Here is a 17,035-nt window from a genome sequence, read left to right on the forward strand (position 1 = left end):
TTGCCTTCCATCATGTTTATGAGACTTCCCCATCCATGTGGAACTGTGAGTCTTTTAAATCTCTTTCCTCTATAAGTCTTGGGTATATCTTTATAGCAATTTGAGAACAGACTAATACAGTAAATTGGTACCGATAGAGTGGGATACTGCTATTAAGATAACCTTAAATGTGGAATTTACTTTAGAACTGGGTAACAGGTAGAGGCTGGAACAGTTTGGAGGGCTCAGAAGAAGACAGGAGGCTGTGGGAAAGTATGGAGCTTTCTAGAGACTTGTTGAATGATTTTGACCAAAATGCTGATAGTAATATAGACAATGAAGTCCAGGCTGAGGTGTTCCAGATAGAGATGAGGAACTTGTTGGGAACTGGAGCAAAGGTGATTCTTACTGTGTTTTTAGCAAAGAGACTGGCATTTTGCCCCTGACCTAGATATCTGTGGAACTTTGTACTTGAGAGAGATGATTCAGGGTATCTAGCAGAAGAAATTTCTAAGCAGCAAGGTAGCAAGAGGTGACTTGGGTTCTTTTAAAAGCATTTAGTTTTATTCATTCACAAAGATATGATTTGTAATTCGAACTTATGTTTAAAAGAGAAACAGAGCATAAAATTTTGGAAAATTTGCAGCTGGCAATGCAATAGAAAAGAAAAATCCATTTTCTGAGGAGAAATTCCAGCCAGCTGCAGAAATTTGCATAAGTAACAAGGAAATGCAGAAACTTGTACAATCACCAAGACAATGGTGAAAAATGTTTCTGGGGCATATCAGAGGTCTTCATGGCAGTCCCTCCCATCACAGGCCTGGAGGCCCAGGAGGAGAATTGGTTTCGTGGACTGGCTCCAGGGCTCCCTTGCTTTGTGCGGTCTTAGGACTTGGTGTCCCGTGTCTCAGCTGTGGCTAAAAGGGGCCAAGGTACAGCTCAGACCATTGCTTCAGAGGGTGCAAGCCCCAAACCTTGGCAGCTTCTGTGTGTTTTTGGGCCTGCTGGTGCACAGAAGTCAAGAATTGAGGTTTGGGAACCTCTGCCTAAATTTCAGAGGATGCATAGAAACACCTGGATGTCCAGGCAGAGGTGTGCTGCAGGGGCGAGTCCTTCATGAACAACCTCTTCTAGGGCAATGCAGAAGGAAAATGTGTGATGGGAGCCCTGACACAGAGTCCCCACTGGGGCACTGCCTAGTGGAGCTGTGAGAAGAGGACCACCATCCTCCAGATCCCAGAATGGTAGATCCACCAACAGCTAGCACTGTGTGCCTGGAAAAGCCACAGATACTCAACACTAGCCCATGAAAGCAGCCGGGAGGTGGACTGTACCCTGCAAAGCCACAGAGGCAGAGCTGCCCAAGACCATGGGAACCCACTTATTGCATCAGCATGACCTGGATGTGAGATGTGGAATTAAAGGAGATCATTTTGGAGTTTTAAGATTTGACTACCCTGCTGGATTTTAGACTTTAATGAGGCCTGTAGTCCCTTTGTGTTGGCCAATTTATCCCATTTGGAATGGGTGTATTTACCCAATGCCTGTACTCCCATTGTATCCAGGAAGTAACTGACCTGTTTTTGATCTTATATGTTCATAGGCGGAGGGGACTTGCCTTGACCCAGATTATACTTTGGACTGTGGACTTTTGAGTTAATGCTGAGATGAATTAAGACTTTGGGGAACAGTTGGGAAGGCATGATTTGTTTTGAAATGTGAGGACATGAGATTTGGGAGGGCCTGGGGTGGAATGATATGGTGTGGCTGTGTCCCCACCCAAATCTCATCTTGAATTGTAGCTATCATAATCCCCATATATCATGGGAGGGAACTGGTAGGAAGTAATTGAATCCTGGGAGTGAGTTTTTCCCATGCTGTTATCTTGAAAGTGAATAAGTCTCATGAGATCTGATGGTTTTATAAAGGACAGTTCCCCTGCACGTGCTCTCCTGCCTACTGTCATGTGAGATTTGCCTTTGCTTCTCTTTTGCCATCTGCCATGATTGTGAGGCCTCCCCAACCGTGTGGAACTGTGAGTCAATTAAGACTCTTTCCTTTATAAATTACCCAGTCTCGGGTATGTTCTTATAACAGCATGAGAATGGACTAATACAGCCATGGAAGCTGCTTATGGTATACCTGGTTCAGCTGCAGCCTTGCAGGGAGCCAGTGCCCTTGCCAGTGCCTAGAGCTGTCCTCTCTTCTGCAGCTGGTGTGCCTTGCTGCACAGTGTGTGGACCCCACACTCACTCACACCCCCCTTACTGCTCCACACCTGGCTTGCCCTTGGCAGGTGTGGGATCCAGGTCAGTAGCAGGAGCCAAGGACAGCCTTCCAGGCTGAGTGGGCATAATGCGCCTAGCAGGCCAGAGCAAAACTCAGGCCTAGGCGCCACTGGCCACTGAGGTTTCTGGCTGGCAAAATGACACTCCAAGGATCCCATAACAATAACTCTTAATTTTTATATTTTTTATTAATTTTTATCACAGGCTACTCATAGAGCAGTGAGGGGAAAGAAGTGCTACTTAACAAGCAGCCCCTCAGTCCAAATGGGGTAAACATTAGTTGAGCATCACTATATTTACAGTTTTTTTTTAATTATAATTTAAGTTCTAGGGTACATGTGCATAACGTGCAGGTTTGTTACATATGTATACTTGTGCCATGTTGCTGTGCTGCACCCATCAACTTGTCAGCACCCATCAACTCGTCATTTACATCAGGTATAACTCCCAATGCAATCCCTCCTCCCTCCCCCTTCCCCCCTCCCCATGATAGGCCCCGGTGTGTGATGTTCCCCTTCCCGAGTCCAAGTGATCTCATTGTTCAGTTCCCACCTATGAGTGAGAACATGCGGTGTTTGGTTTTCTGTTCTTGTGATAGTTTGCTAAACTAGGTTAACTAATTTTCTAATGTTAAAAATGTATAATTTTGTTTAGGAGGTAACAGGGATGAAGTAGCAAGGGAATCATGGTGGTGGATACAGCAAGAAAATATGCCTTCCAAGTTTATTGAAAATTGTAAATTTTCGATTTACAATTCTTCATTAAAAAATAAGCCGAGACCACTTGTATACTTCAAGGCAAAAGTATGAAAACAGTAGCACATTTGATTCCGTGCAGGCGCTGCTGTCTTGGAGGTGGAGTCAGTGTAGCAGGATAGTCTACTTTTATTGATTTTAATTGACTTAAGTTTTTTTCTTTCCTTTGAGATCATAAAATTATGTATTAATAGAACAACAAGTTTGAGGTGGCTAATAATTCATGTTTCTGTGTTTTATGTAATGAAATTAGGAGGCATTTCTTTCAAGTTCAAGGAATATTTTATTTGGCAATATGTACCAGATCTAATCAGTTCAATTTTTAAACATTCATTTTTTTAAGTTGGCTGTAGTTTGTTTATAGCAGAGAGATACTTTAATTCCAATAAACTTTCAAATCTTCCATAAGAATTTAAAATTCTCAGCTGAGTCACTGTTGCAGTGTTGTCATATCATCATGAAATCAGTGATGTTCTAGGTTCTAATGAATAGCATTAACCTCTGAATTTCAGCAAGTTAAAATATTTCAAGAATTCTAATGTAGTCTTAGTATCTAAGACTTAGTTTACCTGGTTTACCTTAGTTTACAAATCCTTGCTGGATGAAGATTTAGTAATTGTAACTTACAACAAACTCCACATGCTACATTCATAGTATCGTGATGTCATAATAGAAATAATGATACCCCACTGAATTGCTCTTCTCAGGATCCTTTGATTCTTTCTTTCTGCCTAACTTTTTAGCTCTGAAGTGTTCTGAATCTCACCACTTGGACCTATTTCCTTGATAGTATGTTTAGAGGTTCTGGCAGGGAAATACAGCTGCTTGTGTATCCTTGAGTGAAGAATGGTTCTCCTCCATTTGGGAAGGTCATCCTCTTTGACCTAGCAAGTAGCTTCCGGAAGGACACACATGGAGTAGTGAGGAAGAAAAAAGACACCTGCCAAGTCAGCCAGATTAGCTGAATCAATCCTGGCAATCAATGAGGTGGCAGATGTTGCAGCAGGGTTACTCTTATATTTTTGGATCTATTTCCTTCACTGACTGAAGGCATTGCTTAGTGATTTAATCTTATCTAATCTCATGGATTTATCTGTGATCTTTATGCAAATGATTCTCAAATTATACAGCCCAGACATCTCTTCTAAACTTTATAATAGTTTATCAAACTACCTATTTGAGATCTAGATCTAAATTTTTGAATAATCACTTCACTGTGATTTCTAAAACGTGGTTTCCAAAACTGATTTCCAAAACGTGATGTCCAAAACTGAACCTCTGATCTTTTCCCTAAATCTATAGCCTTTCTCAGATCAGTTGAATGACAACTCCATACTTAAGTTTGCTCAGGCCAAAAACCCCGGAGTCATCCTTTATTTTTCTCTTCCTCTTATACCCTGTATTTAACCCATTAGGCCATCATGGTGGCTCTACCCTTTTCAGACTATGTCTGTGTCTGGTGGAATAGTTATTCTCATTACTTAAAGACAATAAGGCTCAGAGACATTAAGAGAACAGCCCAAATCCACACGGTTGGGAAGTGATGAAGTCAGATTTCAAATTTATCTTTTCCGACCGACCACAACTAACATGCTCTTTCCATAATACTAATGCTTCTCCTAAATAAATGTTATAATTACTTTTTTATTTACATAGTTTAGAAATATGATTTGACCTATTGTATACCTGGAGATTTATAAAACAGTACATGTTATTTTGATTAGTTTCTGTAGGAATTCTCTATGCATGCTGCGGTTATTTCGTAAATACTTGCTAACTCAGTTGAATTGACTGGTACTCTTGCTATTTTATGTTGCTCTGGGTTAGGAAATGTGTTTTCAATTGCAACATATAATTGGATATGTGTGTGTTAGATAGAAAAGAAGAGGTTATTAATGAAATTAAAATATTCGAGAAGGTCCTTTGGAAACCTCTTTTTCAGAGATTTCTTGCTATGTCTCTGACTTTAGAATATGTATTAGCTTTTTTTTTTAAATCTTACCTGAAAATACTTGTCTAATTGCTAGAGTTTTTGTGACATGTAATATTGATCTTAATGCTAATCATTTAAGCTTAGATTATGGAATAATTTAAATTCTTTAAAATTTTATGTCAAGGGCCTCTGAAAAGAGGGACATTTTATAATTCTTAAATTCACTCGATTCTAAGTTCCTCTAATAGATTATAGTGTCAAAAAGGCAATGTGCTGGAATCATGGTAGAGCAATATCATAAAAGAAATTTCAGTGTTGGTTAGATTATTTAAATACTCCAGTTTTACTGATGTAGTTTTTGTAGTTTAGTAGAAGTTATCCCTTGCTATGTAATTAAATGTAGCAAAAATGAATTATGTTAAGCTAGATTTTGCTTGGTTAAAATTATATATATATATATATAATATATATTAAAAATATCTATATATAAAATATATATATATTTTGAGACAGAGTGTCACTCTGTCGCCCAGTCTGGAGTGCAGTGATGCGATCTCCGCTCACTGCAAGCCCCTCCTCCCGGGTCACACCATTCACCTGCCTCAGCCTCCCAAGTGGCTGGGACTATAGGCGCCTGCCACCATGCCTGGCTAATTTTTTTGTATTTTTAGTAGAGACGGGGTTTGACCATGTTGGCCAGGATGGTCTCTATCTCCTGACCTCGTGAACCGCCCACCTCGGCCTCCCAAAGTGCTGGGATTACAGGCATGAGTCACTGCACCCAGCCTAAAATTGCACCTTTTGCTTGCTAGGTTATATCTTTGACCCTTGAAAGAAGTCAAGTTTAAATTTTTGGGAGATTTCTATTGTTTGTGATTGTGACATATTTTGAAAGCTATTTTTCTTCTTTATATGTATATGTAAAACATTTATCTATTAAACAGATTTTAGGTAAACAGCCCTGGGATAATTGATCTTCATTTTTGTCTTCTAAATTTGCATTTTTAAATTTACTTGTTTTATTATTTTATCAATTTGTGTTATTTTGATTGATTCCAGGATAAAATTTGATGACTATTTAATTCATAAAAGCAATTTTCACATCTTAAATTTTATATATCTGTTTACCTACCTACCTGCCTATCTACCCACCTACCTACCTTTGCTTTGATAGAAACATTCAGTATGGAATCACTTTTGAAATATTCTTATAGGCTTTGGAACAATTTCTTAAAGCAATAAAATGATATGTGAGGCACTAAAAAGAAAAACTGTGTCTAGTAATTAACTCATTCCGTTGCCACAGGAAGTAAAGATGTGTGCAACTGCAGCTGTAATGGCATAAATTTAGAAAGCAAACTTAATTTACTGCTTCTAAAAAAATATCTGTTGGCACAACAAAACTAAAAAGTTCAAAAAAGAGCTATTTTATTTCTGGAAAATGTGTTAGTTTTCTGTTACCATTTGCAAGGATGGGTGTCTGTGAGCCTTTATACCATGAGATAAGCCATGATCAACTATGTTGCTGTCTTTTCTTCTTCATAGTGTATGCCAATTAAAGGCCTAGGATTCGTTCTTGGAGCCTATGAGTGCATTTGCAAAGCAGGATTCTATCATCCTGGAGTCTTACCAGTGAACAACTTTCGGAGTAAGTGTCCTTTGTTTCTATGCATATATATGTATATACATCATATATACTATTATTACGAAGATTTTCTTTTATCCTTGTTAGAGTTATATGGTTGAATAATCATTGGTTTGGCATTCTTTCATCACTTAAGGAGTTTTAGTTTTAGTTTGCCATCTACAATGCTCTGGAGAACCACTAAAATATACCAAAAATATCCTTAGGTATATATTAGTTTTTAATACATTTTAAAAGTCTGAAGATATTGTAGCTATCTGGTAAGACCAATGGAGGTTTAGTTATTGAAAGATGCTATTACAGAAAGTTCCTAAAACTAATTTTGTCAGTTTGTTTATTTTACTTACCAATGTGTTTATATGTTTTTAATGCTGCATAAAAGTTACCGTAAAGTGAGAGGCTTAAAGCAGCACAAATTGGTTATCATACAGTTTCCATTGGTTAGGTTCCTAGTCCTGGGTTAGCTAGATCCTAAGCTCAAGGTCTCACCACTCTAAAATCAAGATGTTGGCTGGGTATAGTGGCTCACGCTTGTAGTCCCAGCAATTTGGGAGGCTGAGGTGGGAGGATTTCTTGAGCTCAGGAGTTCAAAACCAGCCTGGACAACATAGTGAGACCTTGTCTCAATAATAATAATGATAATAATAATACAATGCAGAGATCATCTTCAAAAAAATATAAGTCTACTTGCTGTTATTTGCATTATCTGACCTCTATAAACAATCATGACCAGAGCCATGTCTTCATAAATTTAATAAAATATTACATGCAGAAATTTATAGTTTCAAAAAATAAAAATAAAAGAAACTCAAGGTGTCACTTGGGTGTGATCTTCTCAGAGGCTCAGGGTCCCCTTCAAAGCTCTTTAGGATTGTTGGAAGAATTCAGTTCCTTGCAATTGTAGGCCTGAGGCCCTTATTTTCTGGCTGGATGTCAGCCCAGGGTCAGTCTTAGTTCCTAAAAGTTGCCTCAAGGCCTAGCTATGTCACCCTCTCACAATATGGCTGATTCCTTTTTCAAGGCTACCAGGAGAATCTCCCTAGCCTGCTAAGACAGAGTCTTAAATGACAGAGTGTAATGATGGGAGTGACTCTCCCATCACTTCAGCATATAACGTAGCCCAACCAAAAGAGAGAATGTCCCATCATTTTTACGGATCTACCCACATTCAAATGGAAGTGATTATATAGGGCTTCTATTCCAGAATTGAAATTTGGTCATCTGGTTATTTTATTCCTACTCCGGAAAATGTCAGTGTTACAATTCAAGTATTGAGCATTATTCTATCTCTGGAGAAGGAACTTTTGCCACATCACCTTATAGCGATTGGATATAGTACCTAAGAAGAAAGACTGTAGTGGTTAACGGGGTGGTTTCATGAAAGTTAGGGTTTGGGAGTTGCTAAAACTAGAGTACAGGTCTTTTTTAAATAGTTACCCATAAATCTTTGCCAGCCCTATTATCTGTGTAGGAATTTGGATTTCTCTGAGGCATACTTCAAAGGGTTCATTGAGATTGAGACCTGAATGTCTTCCTCTGGGAATTTTGGTAGACATTTATAGATTTATATATAGTGCTTTTTCTCTCTCTTAGAAGGCACTATTCTTGGTCCTGAGACTGTTCACATTTAACTTGTAGGTTCTGGAGGTGAGAAACATTTTGCTGTCTCCTCCGCCACATATTTCAGAGTTTAGTCCTTGTTCTGAGTGAGTTGTTGTAGGCAGAATTCTAAGGTGGCCTCTCAGGTTCTGCTTCCACATCTTCTTAAGTGTGGGTGTGAGCTATGAATTTGCTGGGATGCTCACTCCCTTGCTTAGGTTCTGTTATTTAGCAACATAAGAGAGTAAGGATGTAGTCACTTTTGTGATTACATTGTTTTATCTAAGACTCTATCATAGCAGACTGGATAGAATCTTCTACTGGCTTTGAGGAAGTAAACTACCTTGTTGGGGAGACAGCCATGTGGTTGGGGCTTGAGAGCAGCCTGTAAGAACTGAGAGCAAACCCCACTAATAGCCTACGAGAAAACAGGGACTTCTAGTACTACAGTTGCAGGGAAGTAAATTCTTCCAACAGCCTGAATACTCTCAGAAGAGGACCGTGAGCTCCAGATGAGAATGCAGCCTAGCCAAAACCTTGATTTCAGCCTGGTGAGGCCCTAAGCAGAGAACCCAGTTACACTGTGCCAAGACTTCTATTCAACAGAAACAGGGAAATAATAAACAGACATCTTAAGTCCCTAAACTTTTGATCATTTATAATGCGGCAATTGCAAATATACAATAGCAATCCTGGTAATATATTTTAAGGATGATTATGCTTTTTGGTGTGTGCGTGCCAGACCATGGCGACACCGGAGCTACTTCGGCATTTTTCACGTTTATGGTCCAGACATAACATATGATTCAACACTGAAGGATTAAGGGAAAAGGTTTTAGCTTATGTTCTGTGAAGGTATTTTGTATCTGGTTTACCCACATTTGTTCTCAGCTCCCACTATGTGACTGAAATAAAACATCTAAATATTGTAGAATCAGAGAATGACTATGCCATTTGCTTATAACACTACCAGGAGAAACTGGTTAACCTTTAACAACTTATCTTTATTTAATTTGCACACTCCTACTTTCTTCCTTATTTTAAAAGCCAGTGTTTTCTTACTGGACCTACACTCTAAGAAAAGGCTGCCTCTCTGTGTGAGTCTAACTCCCATGTTATACACATTGCAGCCATGGAAGAGAGGCCACTCTTTCCAGGAAGATGATCTATAATTGAATTTAGATTTGATTCAGCTTTGACCTCAGCACATACTTAGCCAGGACCAACATTCCTCAGTGACAGAGCCGAACAGTCACTGCCTGTTGTAATTTGAAGCCAGTAAGGCAGGGGTCCCCAACCCTTGGGCTGCAGACTGGTGCCAGTTAATGGCCTATTAGGAACCTGGCCGCACAGCAGGAGATGGGCAGTGGGTGAGTGAATTAGTCCATTCTCATGCTGCTATGAAGAAATATTCAAGACTGGGTAATTTATAAAGAAAAGAGATTTAATCGACTCACAGTTTCACATGGCTAGAGAAGCCTCAGGAAACTTACAATTGTGGAAGGCACCTCTTCACAGGGTGGCAGGAGAGAGAATGAGTGTTGAGCGAATGGGGAAGACCCTTATAAAACCATCAGATCTCATGAGAACTCACTATCACGAGAACAGCATAGTGAAAACTGCTCTCATGATTTAGTTATCTCCACCTGTTCCTGTCCTTGACACATGGGGGATTATTACAATTCAAGGTAAGATTTGGGTGGGGACACAGAGCCAAACCATATCAGTGAGATAGTATTAATGCCCAAACTCTGCCTCCTATCAAATCAGTGGTGGCATTAGATTCTCATAGAAGTGCAAACTCTAATGTGAACTGCACATGTGAGGGATCTAGGTTGCACGCTCCTCATGAGAATCTAATGCCTGATGATCTGAGGTGGAGCAGTTTCATCCCCAAACTGTCATCCTGCATGCCCTCCACCTCAGTCCATGGAAAAATTGCCTTTCATGAAACCAGTCTCTGGTGCCAAAAAAGGTTGGGGACCACTGCCGTAAAGTACTCTTTAACCAGAAATAGCTTTCCTGATAGCCTTGTCAAGTTTCACAAAAATCCAACATTAATCACTTCTTGTCCTAAAGAGAGAGTACAACAACCTGACTAGGAATATGAGCTGTGTAACTCACCAGTGTCATCATCCAAGAACTACTCAATATTTTTTATATTTTGGGCTTATATGAGAATATATTGCATGTCTCTGTGTTTTAATTTATTAGGTCTCTTCATCATAGTATCCAGGCAAGTTATAGGGAAAGTTATTTTTATACTTTCTTGATGAGGTATCTGTGAGATAAGGAATGACCACATGTAGCCCTTGAGCCAAAGGTAAGAAAGGCATTAAGGACCCAACATATAAGATAACATGGAAAACTGCTAGCACAGTACATGGCATATAATAAGTGGTCAATACACAGTTAAATAATTAAATACACATATACCCACATATAAAAACAAAATATTAATCATGCATGTAAAGAGATATCTCCTAAGCACCACTGGTCATTAGCACCTTATCTCAAATATTTTATTATATTAGGATAACTAGTGACTTTAGCTGGGACCTTTGGAGAATTAATTCTACAATAGGAGGAAGTTAGTTGAGAAACAAAGGATATACAGCAAAGACAAAATTCACTTGATTTATAATTGTAAATACAGAAAAAAGACCCCAAATTCCTAAATCTCTTGTAGTCTTGTGTCCCCTTTGGAGAGAGGAGCTAAGATGTGGTGCTGATCTCTTAGAGAAAATATATATATGACTTAAAAATTCTGTTAAAATGTGAAGTGATTTAAAAATCTTTATTTAGACCTAGGCCCACAGTAAACAAATGGCTCATGAAGACCAAGAGAATGTATTCAAATAACATGATATGAAATTGTGCTGACAGTCCAGAGACCTTGTTCCTGGCATCTCTCTTGAAATTAGTAATCATATGCGAGTTAATGGGATCTGACATCTGGATAGTAGCAGGATTTCAGAATAACCAAGTACTGATGTTTCGCTGTCTTTTCAAATCCAGGTTGTTCCCTTCCAGGTTGATGAAATACAAGCTTGTGACTAGCTCATCTTCCTCAAATTCATCTCTCCTAGTATGGATTCTGTCTTCAGTGAAACTGCTTTTATCTTTTTTGTGGATATAGTGCCAGTCTTTCAGTCTTATTTCTTTCACCTTTTGGATTGACTTCAGCCTGTATACATTTCCAAATCTCAATTTACAAGTGACCCATATCCAAAAATGATAATCCCTACTTACGCAGCTCTAGTGGTATTGATATGAGAAGATACGATGGGAGGAAAAAGATAACAAAGTAATTAGAGACATAAAGAGTATGCAGTTCTGGAAGAAAAAGAAGGGAAGCTCTTTGAAAGTGGTACAGTTTAGGGATTCTGGCTGAGCTCTATAGCAAATGTTAAGCAAGGCTGACTTGTCTCTGGGATGAGTCTTGGTTTTCTTGCCTTGCTTGAGTCTCACATTCTCTTCCTACTCTCTTTCATGGCTGGAGAGTTGGGACATGTGCCTTTCCAAAAATCTCAAAGTTGAAAAGAACAAAGACATTCTGAGAAAATATTTCAGATCAGAGGCTAAGAAACATGGCAAGTAAATTCAATGCATGATCCTAGATTTCACCCTAGATGGAGAAAAGTAGCCACAAAGGACATTATTCTGGCAATTGATGAAATTTGAATGTGGGCTATGTATTAGATGATAATATTATATCAGAATTAAATTTCCAACTTTTATAATTGTAATGTGGTTTTGTGTGAGGATGCCCTTTTCATAGGATATGCTAGCTGAAGTGTCTATGGGTAAAGGGATATAGAATCTCCATCCTATACTTACATGGTTCAGGAAGAATAGTATACGTTAAATTTATATAAACATCTATCAAGACAATAGACATTTGCTTTCTGAAGACTAAGCTCAGTATCAGTCTCTAGTATCTATTCCAAACTTAGACGGAATAGATTAAAAGAGCTTGAACACCACAATCTCATAAATAGCATCGTCACTTTCACCACTGGTCTGACTTCAACCTTGTAGTCTCGTTCTGAAGCTAGGCTTTTACTGTATACCTTGTAGTCTCGTTCTGAAGCTAGGCTTTTACTGTATTATAGGAACCTAGTCCTAATCAGTTTTACTCTAGTTATAGAAGAAAGCTTCTCCATCCAGTTGCCGATCTTATGGTTTTGCCTCAGTAATTTGCTCAATTTTCATATATTTTTCATTAGTCTTATTTGTAGGGACTAAGGAAAAATGCAAATCGAACGTATTTCCAGATCTCAGATTCTTTCAGTTCACTTGTCCTAAAAATGGGCTGTGGACTGAGAAATAATACTTCAGTCCTCTGAAAATCTTCCTTTTCCTCCACTAGCTGAAGTACTACTTTATTAGACTTTTCCCCTCATTTAATATAATTGTATATTTTTGCATTATTTTACTTTACTAGACTGCTAATTAGAGACTTATTTATATTAACAATCATCTTTCCCCAAATATTAAAGAAAGACCTCTGGAAGGGAAATATGACTATTAATTAGCTCACTGTGGTAGGAAGAATGTCTGAAACTTCATTTACCAACATAATAGTGACAATTTTCTTTACATGGTAGAATTATTTGTAATTTTTGTCTTCTTTTTGCTTCTGTGTTTTCTTTTCTCCTAAGTAAAAATACATTTCTTACACAAAATCATAATGTTTTAAAAATATAACATTCAGAACATATTCCTACCTGACTTAGCAAATTTAGAAACTTTGAAAAGATACAAGGTATTTATTTACATTGCCTCTAAGTATCTCTCCACAAATTACTATTTACAAAGAAAAAAGTAACCTACAGTGAACAGACTTGTGGCATACCACCTTCCCAAGTAATCAAAGTAGCATACTCAATTATTGGGAGAAACTGACTCCTTGTGCCTCCTGGTATGTTACACTGAGGATACAGCATTATTTTTACGGTGTTCCTACCAAAAGTTAATAATCTGAATCTAATCATGAGGAAATATCAGGCACATCAAAACTGAGGGACATTCTATAAAATAACTGGTCTGTGCTTTCCAAAAATCTCAAAGTTGAAAAGAACAAAGAAATGCTGAGAAACTGTTTCAAATCAGAGGCTAAGATACATGGCAAGTAAATTCAATGCATGATCCTAGATTTCACCCTAGATGGAGAAAAGTAGCCGCAAAGGACATGATTCTGGCAACTGATGAAATTTGAATATGGGCTACGTATTAGGTGATAATATAGTATCAGTATTAAATCTCCAACTTTGATAATTGTAATGTGGTTTTGTGTGAGGATGCCCTTTTCATAGGACATGCTAGCTGAGGTGTCTATCGGTAAAGGGATATAGAATCTCCATCCTATACTTACATGGTTCAGGAAGAATAGCATACGTTTAAATTTATAAACATCTATCAAGACAATATGAATGGTAAAGTAAATACAGCAGAATGTAAATAATTGATGAATCTGGGTAAAGAATATATTGGATTTATTTCTACTATTCTTGTAGATTCTCTGTAAAATTTAAGTGATATCACAGTTAAAAGTTACAAAATCTAACTTTCAGAATATCTGTTTTAATTCAAAGGACTTAAATATTTCAATAATTGTAGCTTTGGTGAGTTAATTAGACATTTGTGATTTGGAGCAAAAATTCACTTACCAAAGGGAATTTATTGCTATCAAAGCGACATGACTTTAAATTATTTTTATTATAAAAATGTTATATACTCATTAAATAAACTTTGGAATGTATACAAAGGTAGAATTTTAAAGGCCATTCAAAGTCTATTTTTCATTTAATTCTTTTCAGTTTATAGTTTGTACACAAATGTCTGTATATATCATCTTTCTAAAAATTTGGAATTATATTTATTTAAAATATCATACATAGTTTCCTTGAATATAATTTTAATAGTTACATAGAATTCCATTGAATAAACACACTGTGGTTTGCTTAATCATTCTAAGGTTTATACTTTTACTAGTTTCTATAAATGTAAGACTATATTTATATAAAAATATCTAGAAGTTTTATGGGTTTTTTTCTTGTCAATGAAAATAAGGCAAGGAAATAAGTTAACATACTGTTCACAAATTGTCACAATTTATTTTGGCAGGCTTATGATATAGGTGAACATTTTAGATTCCTCAGATGGCCTGTAAATGCTACTGTAACCTTCTCCCAATGTCCTTCTCTGTATTTTTTCTCAAGGCAACACTCATATAGGAAACAGAAGAGCTGCTACTGCCAAAGCTATATAGCTTTATACATTTGCCATTTGTCTTCAGGACGTATTTGTTTTGTCTGAAAGTTCTAAGTCTCATCTTCAAGGGTTTTTAGATTTCAGCAAGGCAGATCAGCATTCTGTGCACGGAGGATGCGTTTCCAGTTGCTCAGTCAAATTTTGATACAACATGGTTTCTAAACAGATTTGCCCATAGGTGCCAAAGTCAGCAGTGCTAACTCATATTCTTAATGTGTTTTTCTAGTTTGTTTCCAGCAACTTGAAAAATACTACTTTGATTAAATTTCTTAAGCATACAGGGTTTGAGAGCATAAACAATGAAGTAGTGAGTTGAATGTTATTTTCAACTAAGCATCTGTATTATAGATCAGTTAATTTATTCTTTTGAGAGAGCACTTTCTTCAGTAACAATTGTTTATTGAGTATCCAATATGTATAAACTACTAAGGTGCTAAGTGTATAAAGAGATACATCTATAAATCATGGCCCCATCTCAAATAATGTAAAATTTTAAAGAATCATAAGCTTAAGAAGAGAGCTTATTTATTTATTTATTTATTTATTTTATTTATTTGAGATGGAGTCTCACTCTGTTGCCCAGGCTGGAGCGCAGTGGCTCGATCTCGGCTCACTGCAAGCTCCACTTCCTGGGTTCACGCCATTCTCCTGCCTCAGCCTCCCGAGTAGCTGGGACTACAGGCGCCCACCACCATGCCCAGGTAATTTTTTATATTTTTAGTAGACACAGGGTTTCACCGTGTTAGCCAGGATGGTCTCGATCTCCTGGCCTCGTGATCCGCCTGCCTTGGCCTCCCAAAGTGCTGGGATTACAGGCGTGAGCCACTACGCCCGGCCTAGAGCTTATTATTATTATTATGTAGTAGTATGATTTCTACTAGCGGCATATATTCTCTTTTCCTAGATAGGGAACTTTAGCATAAATCAGCAAAATGTTTTTAGAACTGGAAGATTATTAAATTGTGCTTTGAGTCCTAAAGGAAACACTGAATATCACAAGCTCTGTCTTTAATTTTAGTTGCTTTTTGAGCTTTAGAAATCAGATCTCTTGACTTTTGGTTTTGCTTTCTCTCTCTTACAACTTTGTGTTCCTTATAGAACTTCATGAATTTTGACAGTCAAATGAAGTTAAATACATTGTTAAAGAGGAAGTTTTTTATGATGGCATGTTACTGTTTGCCATTTGTGAATTGATCTCATGGTATTTGTGAGCACAAATAATAAAATGTCCTCATAATTTATTTTCCAACAAGTTGCCTTTTATACATGAATATTGAAATACTTATCTAACCAACAATTTATTTCCCATATCAGGAAATACAGAATTGTTTGGAGTTACATTCATTTTTCAACCTTATACCTAGTTGCTACTAATTCAGTAGATGGAATACCTGTTAACTATGATTTCTCTCCTACTTGAGGAAGATAATAAAGTGTATAGGCTTTTTCTATGTCCTGTACTCATGACTGTATTTCATGGCCCAGTATTTTGAGTCTTTTGTAATTTTAATATAGGTGGGAAAATAAAGATACAAAACCATTGTTCTATTCTTAGAGAGCTCACAGTTTCTTTTCACGTACCGTTTAGATCTGTGGAACTCTACCAGTAAGCAGAGTAGAATAATACAGTCAAGTAAAGAAAATCACAATGGCATGTAACCTCAGGAAAAGAACTGAGCAGAGACAGATTATATCAGTCATGGAAAGCTCTCCATGTTGATGTGGATCTCTGGACAATGATGGAGCAAAGGAAGTACATTGAAGTGCACCTTTGGACAGCAAATGTGGACTATTCAGCATACTGTCTACAATTCACATGTTTCAAAATTCTACCCCCGATTCTCCATTTCAAAAGGTTGAACATAGACAAGTAATTCAGTCTTCCCAGTGAATCAAAATTGGAGAACATTGCAATCACTATGCAAGAACCTTAATTTATGTGAATAATGAATTACATCAATGTAGAGGAGACCATAATTAGGAAAGGTAGATGAACAATAACATTGAATTAGTGACAAGATATATATCTTTGTATTATAATGCAGAAATGAGATCAAAGTCCGATTTAGAAATAACATTTTCTAGTAAGAGAAGAAAAGGACACCAATTTTTCTTTAATTATATAAATTTAACCCACACAAATACATTTCTAAAAGAATGTACTGCATTTTTAATTGCAAAAGATACTTTTTTAACTAGGGTATATCTTATGAAAAAGAAATAAATAGCTGATCCTAAGCCCAACTGTTTAGAATGTTTCATAATGGCTTAGTTTATTTGACAATACTCTATACTTATTAGTTGAATTTGGCAAAATCTGACAAGAGAAACTATTTTCTTTTTGCTAACCTGACATTAAGGTTGTTCCTTTGGTGATGATGTCAGCTTATTGGGCCTCCAGATGTTAAAAGCCCTGCTTGGGTAGTTTGATTAGCCCAGATATTAGAGTATCTCACCATACAGCAGTTGAGTTATAATCAGAGGGTTCTACTCTTTAAGTGCAGTGGTTTAACTGGAAGCAATTTATTTTGTTCTCTACTGTATTTAACAAATTGATTTA

The 17,035-nt window shown here is 37.2% G+C and overlaps 1 protein-coding gene across 1 annotated transcript in view; it reads left to right on the top strand.

Moving 5' to 3' along the window:
- GPR158 (G protein-coupled receptor 158) overlaps positions 1–17,035 on the top strand; it is a 431,923-nt gene that overhangs the window by 215,919 nt on the left and 198,969 nt on the right. The window contains exon 3 of the mRNA XM_050804852.1: positions 6,501–6,603. Within this exon, the coding sequence (XP_050660809.1) occupies positions 6,501–6,603 (103 nt within the window). The remainder of the gene's footprint in view (positions 1–6,500; positions 6,604–17,035) is intronic.

The sequence above is a fragment of the Macaca thibetana genome, chromosome 9 (assembly GCF_024542745.1).
Source record: "Macaca thibetana thibetana isolate TM-01 chromosome 9, ASM2454274v1, whole genome shotgun sequence".
In the NCBI taxonomy this organism is placed as follows: domain Eukaryota; kingdom Metazoa; phylum Chordata; class Mammalia; order Primates; family Cercopithecidae; genus Macaca; species Macaca thibetana.